This window comes from Phanerochaete carnosa (genome assembly GCF_000300595.1).
Source record: "Phanerochaete carnosa HHB-10118-sp unplaced genomic scaffold PHACAscaffold_3, whole genome shotgun sequence".
Classification (NCBI taxonomy): domain Eukaryota; kingdom Fungi; phylum Basidiomycota; class Agaricomycetes; order Polyporales; family Phanerochaetaceae; genus Phanerochaete; species Phanerochaete carnosa.
The window spans coordinates 1758222-1773747 of NW_006767630.1; the positions used below are offsets into that span (position 1 = coordinate 1758222).

The window sequence follows — 15526 nt, forward strand, 5'->3', positions numbered from 1 at the left end:
TGCTCGAGTGTTGGCTTTGACGGACCGGCGAGGATCCGTTCGCGCGCCTGTTGGATTTCGCGTGCAGCTAGACGCTGCTCGAAGTTGGCCTTGTCAGTTGCGTAGCGCTCGCGGAACTGTTCGCGACGTAGGCGCCTACCCTCGTGTGAGTTCGGTGGGAACGGGAGAGTGAGCGCTGGAGTCGGCGGGCGTAGTTCTTTGCCGCAGCGTTTACCGTACGGGACAGTCTCGACGGGGTCGTTGGCGTTGCCGGAGGCGGGCGCGTAGCCGGCGGAGTGCTTGTACCGCTGGAAAACGGAGTGAGGGGGACGAGCAGGCAAATCCTTTGGCACTAGAAATTACGCAGGAATGAACGCGTGAGCGCTCCGTCTGCCACTAGCACGCAACGAGACTTACTCGTAAACTGCGTGGATAAACTTGTTTTAAACTGGGTGAAGGGGACCGAGGTTTCCCGAGGGGTCTTCTTCAGCAATGAGACTAGTAGAGTGGGGGTAGAGTGGCCGTGAGGCCGGGGCTCATAACCTGTTAAAGTGCGACTGAACTCTTGCTTTATTCTGTGTTACAGGGCCAGTATATATACATGTGAGTCAGGACCTCTGATACCGCTATAAGACCTATGGTACTGTGAGCGTAAGCATGTATACTAAGCATGAGTAATCAGATGTCGTATTACTACAAGATAATAGAGGGATCATGTGATGATATCCCCATTAATCCGTACAGGGCAATGACGTAATCGTCCAAGTTCTGACACTAGGTACAGTGGTTGTGGAGATACGGAGGGATTATAACACCCCTTTGTAGTGTTGTGTGTTATTTTTGGCGGCCACTGTACATACCACTCCTCAATTGGGACACTGCACCACTCCTTGGGACACGCCACTTTCTGTCCTCGCACAGCCTGTAGGGCCTATCGTTGCTACTTTCCTGTATATAATAAATCTATCTCTATATGACATTCTCAAAAATTGGAGCCGTCCGGTGATTGTAGCGTAAGTGGGGGAGCAAAAAGCGTCGAAAATTATCAAGCGCGCCGGTTTGGGTGATGCTGAGACCGTCACCGGAGTCGCACAGTGAGCCTAAAATTTGTGAAAATATTCACTAACACTCAATTTTATGCTCCATTTATGTGAAAAATGTGCATAATTCTCAAATGTTAAGTGCCGAGCTAGAATCCATCGGGCATGATTCCACCGAGCTTAGGCGTGACTGAGGCGTGACAGGTCTGTGCTGCGTGACTGCCGCGTCAGCCAAGACTGCTGGTGTAGGTCACAAACTGTCACTTATATCACATTAGTCACGGAGTGGTAGTCGCTGTCCTGGACCACCTCAGTTTTGTGTCCTTCCCATTGACCTCAGATTTCATCTTTTCGCCTTGCGGCTTCGCACTGAGCAGTTTTATATGTTATAGTACTATAATGTAAATTTTTAAATATTTGTATGTGAGAGATATACGAAAGGGAAGCAAGTTTTGATCAGGTGTCCCAAGGAGTGGTCCTATACACCCACTTTCACTGATCGCAGCCACAGCTTAGGATGTCGTTGAGGCTTGATGAGGACATAAATAAACCACACAAGGGTCGCAAGTAATATCTCTCCTGAGGTACTACATACACCCTGCCTAGGTCCTGCACTACCCGGCGGACAGACTCCCCTCATTAAAATTAAAAGCTCCTCAGTCATATACTGTATTCTAACCAGAGCATGAGCACATGAGGTTCTTCGTTCTATTCATGTACCTCTTTTGCCTCGCATCGCGAAAGTGAAGCACCATTTTTCCTCGCAGGGCATTATTCTCTCTTCGCCCCAGGTGAGGACAAAGTTCAGCTTGCCATACCTCCATCTAGTTCGCGCTGCATACCAACAGTGAGTTTCGGAGATGTCAAGAAAAAGGCTACCGTACAGGCGGATATAATCAAATCGTCATCTTCGATTATGATGCATTCAGGCAGGGCTCGCTGCAAGTGTGCGATGACAAGCTTCACGATTACTGACTGAGTGCTATTCGTCAGAGCTGCGTATATGCGCTCGATCTTCCCCGGGCGCACCGAGATCTCAAGCTCTTTGGTGGCATAAATACGTTCCACATCTTCGCGATGCTCTCTGCGGGCTTATAGTCAGGCTGAGACGTAACGGACATGTTGGATGCTAGACAGACCGATCCTGGACCTTCATATTCATCTGCACGGCGCAAGGCGCTGAAAGGCCGGTGTCGTCCGGATGGAAGAAAACAACCTTTGTGTGATTGAGGGGCAAAACTATGGTAGTGTTGTTTGGGAACATGGGTGCACAATGACTGTGGAGGTGCTCGCTTGTCCCATCGACGTCGATGACAGTAGCGCTGAGCTGTCAACAGCGTCTGACGAAAGCAAGGGCGCATCGGGAACAGCAGTGGGCACGGTCCCAGCAGTTTTGCCACTCGTCAACCCGAACGAACAACTTAACAGTGCCCATCCGGAGGTCAGCAGGCATTACATTCAGTATACGGACCCTTCACAGCCTGGGATCTCTCACTACGGATGAACGTTCAAACAAAGATTCGACGAGTCCGGGCCAGCACTCGTGACGCGAAGATTCTCATCTAATCTCAGGGATTGGCGGGTAAAAACACCCGGAGATAGGAGCAGCAGGACTTGCATATGCTAGGCCATATCTCTTCCGACGTAGGAGTGCATTGGTTCTAACAATAGCCTCGTCATTGGCTGAAGGCGCACCATAATGTCGACGGCTAAGGGACGCACCAAAAGTTGAGCTTCGGTGAGAAACCCTGCAGGTGGGATATCAGATCTAACCAGGATCCTCGATCTCGTCCCGGGAATATCTGTACCATTCAAGGGCAGAGAAGCCTGTTATCAGTAGGCTTGCATGCGGTCAAGCCTACCGGGAGCGCATAGGAATTGTGGGCATTGACCGGTATGCACTGCAACAACTGTATGTCAGGCACTAGCTTACAGAAGCAGCGGGATGTGCACTCATTGCTACCGTGCAAAAAGGTCACAGGGCGAGAAACCGAATTCGTCTGTAGCTCGCTGTATAAGACACCACAGCCGTGAGAGGGAGTAGAGACAAGGTCGGTCTCCACTTTCTTCGCCAAGATGTACGCCCTACCACTCCCCCGGCTCCTTCTCTTAACGTTCGCCTGGACGTCTATAACTCTTGGCCCCGTCCTCAGTCACGCTGTGAAGTCCCCCTTGGTCTCGCGGGATAACGACGCTCAATGCTCTCTCACCGCTGCCTGGCCGCCAGGACAGGGCAGCGCGCTCGTCCCGCAACAGCCGCAAACCGACCTTCTGAACATCATCTCGCAAATCGACCCGTCGCGCATCGAGACGATCATCACCAAGCTCGTTTCCTTTGGCACACGGCACACGCTCTCGAACCAGACAGACCCGGTGCGCGGGATCGGCGCGGCGCGCGACTGGATCGCGAGCGAGATGCGCACGCTCGCCGCCGCAGCGCGCAACGGCACGAACGTCGCCGTGAGCACGCCGAGCTTCATCGAGCCCGTCGCAAGCGGAATTCTCTTCCCCGTGAACATTACCAACATCATCGCTACCATCGAGGGCACGGACGAGCCCGACCGGGTGTACATTATCACGGGTCACTATGACTCGCGCGTCACGGACCTGGACAACTTCACGGATGATGCACCGGGCGCGGACGACGATGGCAGCGGCGTTGCGGTCATTATGGAGCTGACGCGCCTCATGGCGCAGATGCCTCCGCCGCGCGCTACCATTATGCTTGGTGCCGTGGCCGGCGAGGAGCAAGGACTGTATGGGTCCGCGTTCTTTGCGCAGCAGATGGTGGAGGCCGGGAAGGACGTGCAGGGAATGTTCACCAACGACATCGTGGGGAGCCCGAAGGGCGACGACGGCTTCGTCGACCCAAATAGCATTCGGCTGTTCGGCCAGGGCATTCCTTCGACAGAGAACGCGTCAGTGGTGGCAGAGCGGGAGTCGATTGGAGGAGAGAATGATTCGCCAGCCCGTGAGCTCGTCAGGTTCACGCAAGAGGTCGCGTCAAACTCAGGGACTGGAATGAGTGGTATGGTCGTTGGCATCGCTTATGATAAACGGACTTGCTAACATGTCCACCCTCTAGTCCGCGTCATCTACCGCGCTGACCGCTTCCTGCGTGGAGGCGACCACGAGCCGTTCCTCTCTGCGGGCTTCCCTGCGGCGCGCTTCACAGAGCCGCACGAGAACTTCGCGCACCAGCATCAAGACGTCCGTGTACAGGACGGCGAGCAATTCGGCGACCTCACCGAGTTCTGCGACTTCGAATATATCCAGCGGGTCGCTAAGGTCAACGGTGCTGCTATTTGGTCCCTCGCGCAAGCACCCGGCACGCCGCGCGGTGTGACGATCGACACGAGCGTCCTCACAAACAACAGCACGTTGGAGTGGGACCTAGACCCGAGCCCCGCTGTTGCGGGATATGAGATCGTCTGGAGGGCGACGGATGAGCCACTCTGGACAAGCGTTATCCCCGTTGGGCTGGTGAGCCAGGCGACGGTCCAAGTCGTGAAGGATAACGCAATCTTGGGTGTCAGGGCTGTGGGCAAGAACGGGTACCGTAGCCCGGCAACTTTCCCTTTCCCGGCGTAAGTTGCTTCAGCGAACGTGTACATTATGCAGTCACGAAGACATACCAACAACCTCGATGCTATTGAAATCCCCACATAGAAGTCCCGATGAATAAGACCAGGAAGAGACGATCTAATCATTCATCCTGAGCTTCACGTTCTCGCATCTCCCGTTCTAACCTTTCCCTCTCTGCTTGCCTTAGACGCATGAGCGTGATAGACTCGTAGTCGAGGCCCGGAGTATTGCTGCCCAGCGTTGGCCTCTCGAATAGATTAGGCTAATGAAGAAACGAGTTGGGTTAGCCGATAGCCTCGAGAGGGCTAAAAAAGCTTACAAATGATGAAGGGAAGCTTGACGGGAATGTGGAGAACGCGCCGTTACTCGTCGGAGCAGATAGTGTTGCCTCCTGCGGCACGGGCTCCGTTTGCGACTGAGACTGCGACTGCGACCGCGACTCCATAATTATGTCCGAACCCTGTCGGGAGAGTGGCTGCACTGCGCCCAGCTTGCCCATCTTCTTCAGCCATCCGATCAGCTCTGGCTCCTTGCCTTCTGCCCAGGTAATCTCCACTCCTGCTAGACCACGGTCGGCACGACCACTAGCACACACTACACCAAAAGCGTCGCTTATCTGCTTGAAGGGTACAAGAGCCGTGCCTCGCTTGGGTTTCTTCGGCGGTGCAGGTTTTAGCGAGAAGACAATCTCTGAGCTTTCGATTGCGCCGAACGGGGACAAGAGACTGCGGATGTGGTCCGCTGTTGTGATGTCTGGCCGTGCGCCGAGTTGGTATTTGACCTTGACTGTCGTATCGAGAGTGCCTGTATCAGATAAATAAGCCTTTAGGACCAAATGAACATCCAACACGACGACGCACCTAGACTTGGTGGGTCAAGTTCAGCCTGCGCCGCTTTCGCCCTCATCTCCGCCTCTTCAACCTTCTCCCTCAGCTCCCTCTCTTTCTTCTCGCGCAAGATCCTACCTTCCTCCATAAGCCGCTCGTTTTCACGCCACATCTCTTTTTGCTTCTCCTCTTTCTCAACCTTGGTCTTCTTGAAGGCTCGCTCGCGTTCCTCGAGTTCATCAACAAGATTCTTGCGTTTCGCGTCGTACTGTGCGTAGCGTGCCTTGCGGGCTTCCTTGAGCCGCATCTTGGCGTCCAGCGCCATGCGTCGCAGCGGATCGAGCAGTAGCTCGTAGGCTTGGTTGAGCTCATGGAACTTCTTGGCTACGAAAATTCTTCAGCAATCTGCAGACCTACGGCCATAGAAGTAGATTCACACCTGCATCTGGGTTACCACGATTCTATATGAAAGATCGTACACTTAGAGACATTTCTGGCATATGGATGTAAGAGGTACGTGCCCTGTCTGGGTGGACCTTCAGAGACCGCTGACGATACGCGGTCTTGATCTCCTGCTCGGTAGACTCGAGGGGTATTCCTAGGAGCTCATATGGGTTAGGCTCTTCCTCTGACGACATTGCCTCGGCAGGTGGAGGTCGGTGACGAAGAAGCTCGCGCACTGCGTGCGCTTCCGAAATCGTTCATGTCAAGTAAGCGCCGGTGGTAGTGTTGAAGATGCATGCGAAATTGCGAATGTCACATTGATATACGAATAGAAGTACAATGATAGTCTATGCAAAAGTAGAAAAGGCAGTGGTATATAGCAGCCAGTCCCAGATGCTATGGATACAGGAGTGCAGATGAGGGACGCGGTGGTCAGCTTCGCTCATCCCACCGTTCATACGAGTCAGTCGAGAGGCTTTGTTTGTAAGCGTTTTCAACGGTGTCACAGAGGTTTCCCAAGTTTTCAAGGGCCTCCAAAAGCGCCTCAAGTGAGGATAAGTTGTCTGCAAGCAGGCTAAGTCCTCGCCTCTTGACAAGAGCTGGCCAGGGGAAGACGCACCATACATCTGAATGCGCAGGTGGATGTGGTTCTCGGAGGGATGTGGCACGCTATAACATGGGTAAGCGAACGCACAGCAGGGCTAGCGCAGCGGAAGAGTGTCTGTACAGGTCCAACAATGGGACGCTTTGCGCGCAGAAGCACTATCGACCGTGCAGGAATGGAAGGCCCACCTGTAGCCGCAGAACTCCACCTTGGGACTACATGTACATACAGTAAGCGAGTGTAAGTGTGAGAGGGACATGCGCACGCACTTCTTCATGAGCATCCACCTCAGTGAGTTTCCAATGGTATGAGATTCATCATGAATCTGATACGTCGCAGCAGACAAATCGGGTTCTGCACCTTTCAGCTATCGAGAACGGGACTTGTCAGAACAATAAAACGGCACGAATGCAATGAACTCACAATCCTGAGCTTGGGCGGGACCTCGGTCATGATGGCCTGCAAAGTCCATACAGAAATTGTCTAGAGGCAAACTCGGTAGGGAATCGCCAAGTTCGAATTCCGCAAGGCAACAGGCCACAACAAAGTCTCGCGCGCTTATTAAAGCCATTGTGCTTTTCGCCTTCGGAAGTCGCAGCGGGCCTTTGTTGGCGACATGCGCGTGAAAACGCATTGAGCAACGATTTTGCATTGACAACGAAACGCTTGGCAACACGACAATGCTCGCTTGCGCACAGTCTTCCATGGGACGGAGCATTATAAGACCAACGGCACAGCCCGTTGCTCTCCAGCTCCGTTCGCGACTGCATCGCTCGATATATTAAGGACAGGTCCTTCAGCTTCCCTGGCCGAATCAGTATCCGTCGTATACACCCTACGCACGGCTCTCAAGCACCAAGTGACGATGTCAGCGAACGTCTCCCCATCTTCCTCCGATTACTCTCGCCCTACGTTACCTTCACTCCATTCCCTCGGACTCCCACAACTTGTCGCAGGAACTTCAACATTAGCAGATAGTTGTCACGATGAGGAGGTCAGATAGCAACAGCCACCCATCTGATTACGTTAATTCATCCTTTCCTCCAGATTCCTCAACGTGAACTTGGCGATGGTACAACCCGGCAGCGCGCCCGCCAGAATTCCATCTCTTCCATGACATCATCCTGTACGGACACATCCGCACGCTCAGCCTCGCCTTCAGCTTCGGACTCGGGTTTTTCGGAATCCAGCCATACGTCGGCGTCCTCATCGCCAGCCCGTCGTCCCTCCAACTCGTTCCGCCTCGTGCGCAGCACCGTTGAGGAGGCCAACGCCTTCATACTCGTACCAGCTCCAGTGCCCTACGTCGAGAGCATATCGTCTCTTGCACGCGCCAAAGCCCCATCGAACCCAAAGTCACGACAGGCTCGAGCCCTGCTCCTCGTAGGCCCCGCCCTTGAGTACCTCCGGCATCCGAGAGTCCGCATCGCCAAGGGCGCACGAGTGCATCCATATCGTGTAGTTCCTCATTGTTCACGACGTACTGAGATGAGCACTCCCTCTGGTTCTCGGATTTAAAATCTTGGAAGAGACGTGTTGTGTCTCGACGCCGCCTCGCCTCTGTACAAACGGCTGTGACATCTAGATATTGTATACACATACGAGGGAGTAATTGGCATAGACGTACTTGTTTGTTGTATTCACACCTCAGGCTTGAAGTTTATATCTCATCTTCACTGAATGCTACACCTGCCGAATTGGGATGTTGGAGACATGATAGACACGGTCCGTACTCCTGGCTGACAAGGAACGGCGGAGGCAACGCTGCATGATACTCCGCACCGAAAGCCGCACCAAGTGCTCCCACTCGCTTGCATCTTGCCACGTCGCCAAGACTATGGAGAACCTCACACTATGCGTCTCCCGGCCTTCGTCCGGGCAGGACCCGCACAAGCCTGTGCTTGTAAAGTCCCAGCTCCTCGCCAAACTACCGGAGAACCATGTTCTCATCAAAATAGATAGGTTTGGCTTCTCGGCGAACAACATCACCTATCAGGCCTTGGGTGAGGCCCCGCACTTTCGGTGAGCAGACCCCTTGACAGATTTTGCAGCGTCGTAATTATGCCAACACAACCATAGCTATTTTGACTTCCACCTTGCTCCGCGAGCGAATGGAGCGACTCCTGAGACTCACGGACTCATTCCGGTCTGGGGATTCGGTACGGTTGTTGAGTCCTCTCATCCCCGGATCGGGGTCGGGGAACGTGTCTACGGGTATTTCGCCCCAACCAAGTACCTCTTGGTTCCTGTGTCCCCGTCCGACGTAAACAAATTCAGTTTCTACATACCGAGGCCACATTTACCTCCAGGCACGTTGGTTGTTACCTACAGGCTACAACCTGCGCAAGAGAGTTCTGACCTAACTTCATAGACCGCCGGCCCTATAATCAAGTTATTCGTTGTGTGTCAGATGACCAATATGACCCATCACCCCTCGCGGAGGACCTAACGATGCTCTACCGCCCGCTATTCTGGACGGCATTCTGGTGCGAGAACTGGCTCAATGCTTTCAGCTACCGCGGTGCAGACAGCTTCCTGATCTCATCTGCGTCTGCCAAGACGGCATTCTGCCTCGCATACCTCCTCGATAAGCGCAGGAAAGCAGAGGAGAAGGCGATCAAGGTCGTGGGACTCACCTCTGAATGCAACATTGCCTTTACGAGTGGGCTCAAGCTGTACGATTCTATCGTTACGCTGGAGTCGTCCGGTCAGCTGAAGCCCTCGACGGGTAAATGGCTATATATCGACGTTGCTGGCAATGACAAGCTCAACAAGAGGATCGCGGCTCACTTCGGGGGAAGCGGTTCCCTTGTTGCATGTGTGCAACTCGGACTCACGAACCTCTCCCCCTCCGCCCCCGCAGCGTCCTCGACCAAATTCACCACGAACACCACCCTCTCTGCGCCCGACAGGTTGTCGGGTCCGTTCGAGACGGAACAGTTCTTCATGCCGGAGTGGCTCGCGGTCCAGCGGAAGAAGCTGCGCGTGGACGATATCAGGGCGATGCAGACCAAGGCGTGGCAAGGACTCGTGCGCGACGGGAAGGACTGGGTGCGTATTGAGCATGTACGCGGCGGACCGGACATCGAGCGGGCATACCGTAAGGTTGCGGAACAGGGCACGGATCCTAAGATCGGAATGATCTGGAGCCTGTGGAACGACATGGAGTTTGAACGGAGGGCATCGCCTAAGCTGTAGGTCGTCTGGCTCGTCAGTATTCCGTGTACAGGCCGGAATGCATATTCACGTTACCGCACGAAATCAAGAGCTACCACGATAATGTGAAGTCCTTTCTCCATGCCTGCGTCGCCAGTGAACACTTTTCTGTCATGAGATCAAAGTGAATGTTCTCGTGACAGCGTCGACCTTATGCTTGGGTCATAGATTGACAGTCTCGCACCAAGGTAACGAGGTCGGCAAGCACGTTCTCTATCTTCCGCCATATCGTGCTACACAGTGCACGCGGGTCTAGCTACTTCGACGTAGTATATTTGACAGGGACCGCAAGCTCACCCTTCGTTATTCCTCGAGTATTTCCAATGAAATTATGAGTGACCCTGCATTCAGCACAGAGTCGGTCGTGCCTGTAATATGTCGACAGCGTCTGGCCCTGATGAAAAGTGCCACCACACCTAAGCTCATTATCGGGCTGCGCCGTTGAAACATGGCAGTCCACATTGAAGAGCCAGAAACGTTCCCAGCTCAATAATGAGGTGGCCTGCCAAGTATCAAACGTGCACATGGTTGCGGTAGCTTCTGGGATTGCTGATGAGTACCCATGCACATGGTGCGATTAATTCCAATTGAGCAGCTAGGAGGTATACTTAAGTCTGGAGAGACGAAGGGGAGGACAGCAGTCCCTGCCTTTGGATCGAGAACATGTTCTCCCGCATCCTCGCTCTCGTGCTAGCGGCGACCAGCATCGCTTCAGCGGTTCCGATCTTGGAAAAGCGTGCTTCCGTATCCGGCATTGACGGTATGTCAACGCTTTCCTGAGAGAAATCGTGCTCATAAAAGGATAGTCTCGAACTACCAGGGAGCCATCAACTGGAGCTCTGTGAAGGCGAACGGCGTGGAGTTCGCCTACATTAAGGCTACTGAGAGCACCGGTAACGAGCAGAATCTTCACATATCCGGAACAAAGTACTCAAAACCCCTCAGACTACGAGGATCCAGATTTCTCAGCCGTGAGCAACTTATAGTCAAGAGCACAATGCAGAGCTAACCTTACGCAGAACTACGAGGGGGCAACCAGCGCAGGTCTCATCCGCGGCGGGTACCACTTCGCTCACCCTGATGCGTCGTCCGGTGCCGCCCAAGCGGACTATTTCCTTGCTCACGGCGGAGGCTGGTCCGGTGATGGGATCACCCTTCCTGGTGCCTTGGACATCGAGTGTAAGTTTTGCTGGCATTTGGCGATATCCTGAAATCTTAAATCTTGTCAGACAACCCTGATGGCGCGGAATGCTACGGCTTGAGCGCGTCTGCGATGGTCTCCTGGATCAAAGACTTCTCGGACACCTACAACTCGAAGACCGGCGTGTAGGTGCGTGTCTATTGCATGTCCCAGAGTAGCTGAACTGTCGGCAAATAGATACCCGGTCATCTATACCACGACAGACTGGTGGACGACCTGCACGGGGAACAGCGCGGCATTCGCATCGACCAACCCACTCTGGATCGCTCGCTATGCCTCCAGGTATGTGTCCATGAGCCATCTACAAAGCAGGGGAGGAATGTTTACGGTTATCGGCAGTGTCGGTACGCTCCCTGCAGGCTGGAGCTACGAGACATTTTGGCAGTACGCCGACTCGGGTTCCAACCCTGGTGACCAAGACATTTTCAACGGTGACGCGGCCGACTTGAAGAAGTAAGCTCTCCATGATGCCGTCCTATTATCAAAGACTGAAAATTGAGCTAGGCTCGCTCTGGGCTGAAGTCCTTAATAAGCCGTAACTAGTGTAGCATCTGGATGTGATTTTATAACATCGTGCTGCCCAAACAAAGCTTACCAAAGACTAAGGGACCGAGGGCTCCAGATGCATCAGGCCACCTCATCCACCTTTGAGCGGGAGATGCAGAAACCCTGAAAGAACCAAGAAGTTAATAGGCGGCTTCTCATTGCTGTCCATAGGTGCTTACCGGCACTACCCATAGTCCCTTACAGCCGCAGCACAAGCCGGCCCAGTCATAGTTCCCCAGTTTAGCATTGCACTTCTTATTCGGGCATATTATCTTGCCTGAGAACTCGCCCTTGTCGAGAAAGCTGTCCATCCACTTTAACTACCAAACATTATCGTTCAGCTTGCATCCGCCTTAAGATGACCAAGCAGCGCATGACTTACAGGTTCAACGAAATAGCCCGAGCATTTTGGGTCTACTAGTATTGGGGAGCTCGGAGGGGCTCCAGCTTTTGGGCTGGCAGGGGGCGGAGAGAGGAGCGATGGTGATGGCGATGGTGCTACATGCAATTCGGGACGTAGACCTGCCAATGCAGGATCGCTGTACTGCTGTGCGGAGCGCTCAGCAGCGGTTGAAGGTACTGATGACATACTAACGGGCCGTCGCGTGGGTCGTGAAACAGGCGGACGGGAGCTTGGAGCGGCAGAGACGGCCTGCGTGAGAGTCGGTTGCGGAGAGGGAGATGTCTCTGTCGGGGCAACTCCAATAGGGATATCCTTCTCTTGCTTCTTCGCATCGGCGTCCTTTGATATGTCTCTATTCAGTTCAGGTTCTTCGCTTGATGACTCCCTCTTTTCCTGTGATTCGCCGAGAGTTACCTTCTCCGAAAGTTGGCGGCCAAGCTCCTCTGCTTCGTCTATCACAGAGCTATCAACGGTGTGCTTCATTTCATCAGGATGATCGAGAACGCCCACAGGATGCTCGGCATCCGACAGACTAGGGAAAGTTGCAGGCGTTGAGACAATTGGGGAATATGCGACAGAGGGCGATGGCGTGCTGAGCTGGCCATGATCTTGCAAATTCTCCCTCGTAGCTAGGACCTGCCTGAGACCGGTGTCAGTGCTACCAAGGGCGAGTCGTTACTTAGTTCTGACCTGCACATCTTGCATCGTATGCGACGCAGAGGTTCGTTGGATCCCGCTGACACCACTTTTCTGGGGATGACTATTGGTGCTGTAACAACCTCGGTATCTACTGGTTCACCGTCTGTGAGGGCGGAAGGAGGTTGGGAGCGGTTAGGGAACTTGCGACGCCATGTAGGCTCACTGAGAATGCCCTTTACCATGCGCTCGAGGTAAAACATTCGGGTTGTCTTGTCATGCATGGAGACTCGACACGAGGCTTTATGGAAAACTTGCAGCTGTGCCAGGAAATTGTCGTTCGGCCTGCATGGGATAATGAGTCAGGTGACACACCGAGGCAAACGACGCTTACTCGACTTGAGGTCTTGCTTTGCGTATCAGACTGAGTGCGTCTTCCGGGCCAAGGCCGCGCGAGTACATCAGGTAGGCGACAACCACAGAGGTACTTCTACCTGGACACATCATTTGGTCGGTCGTGTGCATACTTCATTCCACGGAGCCACGTACTGATTCCAGCCACGCAGTGAACTAGTACACCACGTCCTTTGTCTAGCTCCGCCTGAATGAAGGTGATGGCGACCACTAAATGCTTCAGGATATCTTCGTTTTCGGTATCATCGATGCTTATTTGCAGCCGGTTGAATGTCTACTGCGACGCACAATCAAGCTATGAGGTCTCCTTCTAAAAATATACTGAGTTCTTCTGCGCACCTCTTCGATGATGACCTTGCCCCTCATTGCAGAGAGGACGCTGTGTATGTTGTTCTCCCTTAGTTTCTTTGTGTTCTGTGCGCTTGGGAGGTCACCGAGCCACAGGTTAAGGATAACCTCGTTCATGCCCCAGAAATCATCCATTGTTGCTCCTAATGTCCAATTTCCTCTATTTTCAAGGTAGAAGACGCGAAAGAGCAAGGACGGAGTGGGCAGTAGGACGAGCTGACGTCCAGGGCTGCCGCTCACTTCCTCGGCGATCCCGATCACAGTCCCCTGCAGATCGCATCCGCGATTAAGCGCCAAGGTCCATCCTCCGTCATGCACTCATTCCTCCTCTGGCTGTGTGCAGCCACTCTGGCTCTCGCTAGCTGGTCTCGAGGTGCTAGAGCTCAAAATATAGCGCAACAGGATGTTGTGCACAGTTTCTTCAATGCACAGAGCGACTTAGTCTCCTCACATACCAATAACTGGGCTGTGCTTGTCTGTGCTTCACGGTATTGGTTCAACTACAGGGTACGTGGCGCTACCTCTCCTAGCTTTGTCAAGTCTGACATAACTCAAAGCATATGGCGAATACGCTTGGCATGTAAGCTGCCCCGTCCTTGCCTAGAACCCTCGCTAATGGTGTCGTAGGTATCGAACAGTGAAGCGTCTGGGAATACCCGACTCGAATATCATTCTCATGCTGGCAGACGACGTCTCGTGCAATGCTCGGAACAAATTCCCGGGCTGCGTCTACTCTAATGCAGGACGAACGCTGGACCTCTATGGGGATAACATCGAAGTAGACTATCGTGGTTACGAAGTTACAGTTGAGAATCTCCTTCGGGTGCTGACCGGTACGTTCTTCATGATACGTTGTAGCCACTCTCACTGGAACCAGGATCATGGTAGGACGCATGGACCCCTCTGTGCCTCGCTCGAAACGTCTCCTTACCGATGACAGATCCAACATCTTTGTCTACATGACTGGTCATGGTGGAAACGAATTCCTCAAGTTCCAGGACAACGACTCGCGGACGTTACGGCTGCGGTTGGAGCTTTGGAAAACGTTAAAACGAACGAACAGACCCAGACGTCCTTTGTGTTCTCATAACTTATACTGTACCCCTGTCGGCAATATGTGGCCCCCATCCAGCGGCTTTCACATGCACCGCGGCGGTAGTATCCCTGCCTCGCAGAGTGGAAGTGTAACGGAATTTAACGGGTACGATAGTGGATATACATGAAGTCTACTGCTTGCTAGTCCGTATAACCCACGCTATAAGGCTCCCGGCGAGAGCTACCGAAGCCCACGCGCGTGCGGCGACAGAGAACGGTCCTCGGTCAGCCTCCGCGTAGCTGTTGAAGATCGCGGCCGTGTCAAGGGTTCTCGTGGGCGCAACTCGATGTTCACCAGACGAATCATTCGTACGGTACATCTCGACAGGGTCCGCCAGCCTCGCGGACATGTTTGGCGCAGATGGTCGTATGTCTAGTGGCTTTGACATGTTCGAAGTAACCTCATCAGAAGGGACGAGTAGCGAAGGGAGAATTTCTGCCTGTGCAACGCCTCCAAAAAAGTCTGTCACGAGTGTTTGGCGAAGTGGCCTCCGGAAGAGATCTGAGCGGACACCTGGATGGGAGTGTATCTTCTCGAAACTGTAGGTATCGAACTGAGGTTTTTGGAAAGGTTAGTGGACTGTGACAACAAGGCACCCGATAGCACGCACCAGATCCTGTATTGATTTATGGCTGGTCTTGCCAATACCTTCCATGAACTCCAGAACATGATGTGTGTAACTATCGATGACTGCAACACCAATGTCGTTGTCATTCTCGTACTGTGCCAAGGCTCTGGTCAAGAAGGAAGAACAGCGAATCCATGGAGACACTTACGGAGTAAGAGTTTTCGCGAATCTGTGAAGAACCCGTTGCGAGGATATTTGGCGAATAGAACTTTGAATACATTGTATTTGCTTGACAGGTATCGATCATGAAAAAGATCTCGTTGTATCTGCAAGGAGCAGTTAACAATTGCTCTCACGGCATGGTAACAGAGAGAACAGCCCTCTCGGTCATGTCGGAACTCACCGCTTCTTCTGCCACATTTGTTCAAACGCGTCAGCTATGTCATAAGCGCTGATTTCTAAAGATGTCGAAGACTCAGAGCGAAGGCGTGGCACATCCGAGCCATCCCAGACCACCACGCCCAGTTGAGATCCAACTCCTTCAGACTCGTCTGCTCCCTCCTCTGTTCGCGCCGCCCCAGCCCGAACATCCCCCACGACTGCCATACCCCCAACGACG

General features: G+C 53.3%; 8 protein-coding genes across 8 annotated transcripts; 4 read left to right on the forward strand and 4 right to left on the reverse strand.

The window, feature by feature from the left end:
- Positions 1-2741: 2741 nt before the first annotated feature.
- PHACADRAFT_251877 (uncharacterized protein) lies at positions 2742-4751 on the forward strand. Its single transcript, XM_007393223.1, has 2 exons — positions 2742-4047; positions 4105-4751. The coding sequence occupies exons 1-2, from the start codon at positions 3096-3098 to the stop codon at positions 4608-4610; spliced, it is 1458 nt and encodes a 485-aa protein (XP_007393285.1). The 5' UTR covers positions 2742-3095; the 3' UTR covers positions 4611-4751.
- On the reverse strand, positions 4726-6069 carry PHACADRAFT_158993 (uncharacterized protein; the record flags this gene model as incomplete). Its single annotated transcript, XM_007393224.1, has 5 exons — positions 4726-4866; positions 4924-5408; positions 5465-5815; positions 5871-5892; positions 5953-6069. The coding sequence occupies 5 exons, from the start codon at positions 6067-6069 to the stop codon at positions 4726-4728; spliced, it is 1116 nt and encodes a 371-aa protein (XP_007393286.1).
- An 88-nt stretch (positions 6070-6157) lies between these two features.
- Positions 6158-6932, reverse strand: PHACADRAFT_116447 (uncharacterized protein; the record flags this gene model as incomplete). Its single annotated transcript, XM_007393225.1, has 4 exons — positions 6158-6438; positions 6495-6544; positions 6749-6846; positions 6903-6932. 4 exons carry the CDS (start codon positions 6930-6932, stop codon positions 6308-6310), a joined length of 309 nt encoding a protein of 102 aa, XP_007393287.1. The 3' UTR covers positions 6158-6307.
- Positions 6933-6997: 65 nt separating this feature from the next.
- On the forward strand, positions 6998-8187 carry PHACADRAFT_251880 (uncharacterized protein). The gene has a single exon (XM_007393226.1). It carries the CDS (start codon positions 7593-7595, stop codon positions 7995-7997), a length of 405 nt encoding a protein of 134 aa, XP_007393288.1. The 5' UTR covers positions 6998-7592; the 3' UTR covers positions 7998-8187.
- Positions 8188-8260: 73 nt separating this feature from the next.
- PHACADRAFT_139428 (uncharacterized protein) lies at positions 8261-10495 on the forward strand. The gene is made up of 3 exons (XM_007393227.1): positions 8261-8501; positions 8559-8830; positions 8851-10495. Exons 1-3 carry the CDS (start codon positions 8317-8319, stop codon positions 9675-9677), a joined length of 1284 nt encoding a protein of 427 aa, XP_007393289.1. The 5' UTR covers positions 8261-8316; the 3' UTR covers positions 9678-10495.
- A 197-nt stretch (positions 10496-10692) lies between these two features.
- Positions 10693-13378, reverse strand: PHACADRAFT_139436 (uncharacterized protein; the record flags this gene model as incomplete). Its single annotated transcript, XM_007393228.1, has 7 exons — positions 10693-11565; positions 11622-11762; positions 11825-12485; positions 12536-12826; positions 12876-12975; positions 13031-13169; positions 13235-13378. 7 exons carry the CDS (start codon positions 13376-13378, stop codon positions 11524-11526), a joined length of 1518 nt encoding a protein of 505 aa, XP_007393290.1. The 3' UTR covers positions 10693-11523.
- Positions 13379-13555: 177 nt separating this feature from the next.
- Positions 13556-14912, forward strand: PHACADRAFT_139439 (uncharacterized protein; the record flags this gene model as incomplete). Its single annotated transcript, XM_007393229.1, has 4 exons — positions 13556-13750; positions 13801-13823; positions 13871-14076; positions 14132-14912. The coding sequence occupies 4 exons, from the start codon at positions 13556-13558 to the stop codon at positions 14464-14466; spliced, it is 759 nt and encodes a 252-aa protein (XP_007393291.1). The 3' UTR covers positions 14467-14912.
- On the reverse strand, positions 14470-15513 carry PHACADRAFT_90842 (uncharacterized protein; the record flags this gene model as incomplete). Its single annotated transcript, XM_007393230.1, has 4 exons — positions 14470-14878; positions 14936-15060; positions 15116-15233; positions 15311-15513. 4 exons carry the CDS (start codon positions 15511-15513, stop codon positions 14470-14472), a joined length of 855 nt encoding a protein of 284 aa, XP_007393292.1.
- Positions 15514-15526: the final 13 nt, after the last annotated feature.

Coding starts and splice junctions, on each gene's coding strand:
- PHACADRAFT_139428 (XM_007393227.1), top strand. CDS start 8,317: ATGGAGAACCTCACACTATGCGTCTCCCGGCCTTCGTCCGGGCAGGAC. Junction 8,502..8,558: donor GGTGAGGCCCCGCACTTTCG/GTGAGCAGACCC, acceptor ACACAACCATAG/CTATTTTGACTTCCACCTTG.
- PHACADRAFT_251877 (XM_007393223.1), top strand. CDS start 3,096: ATGTACGCCCTACCACTCCCCCGGCTCCTTCTCTTAACGTTCGCCTGG. Junction 4,048..4,104: donor CTCAGGGACTGGAATGAGTG/GTATGGTCGTTG, acceptor TCCACCCTCTAG/TCCGCGTCATCTACCGCGCT.
- PHACADRAFT_251880 (XM_007393226.1), top strand. CDS start 7,593: ATGACATCATCCTGTACGGACACATCCGCACGCTCAGCCTCGCCTTCA.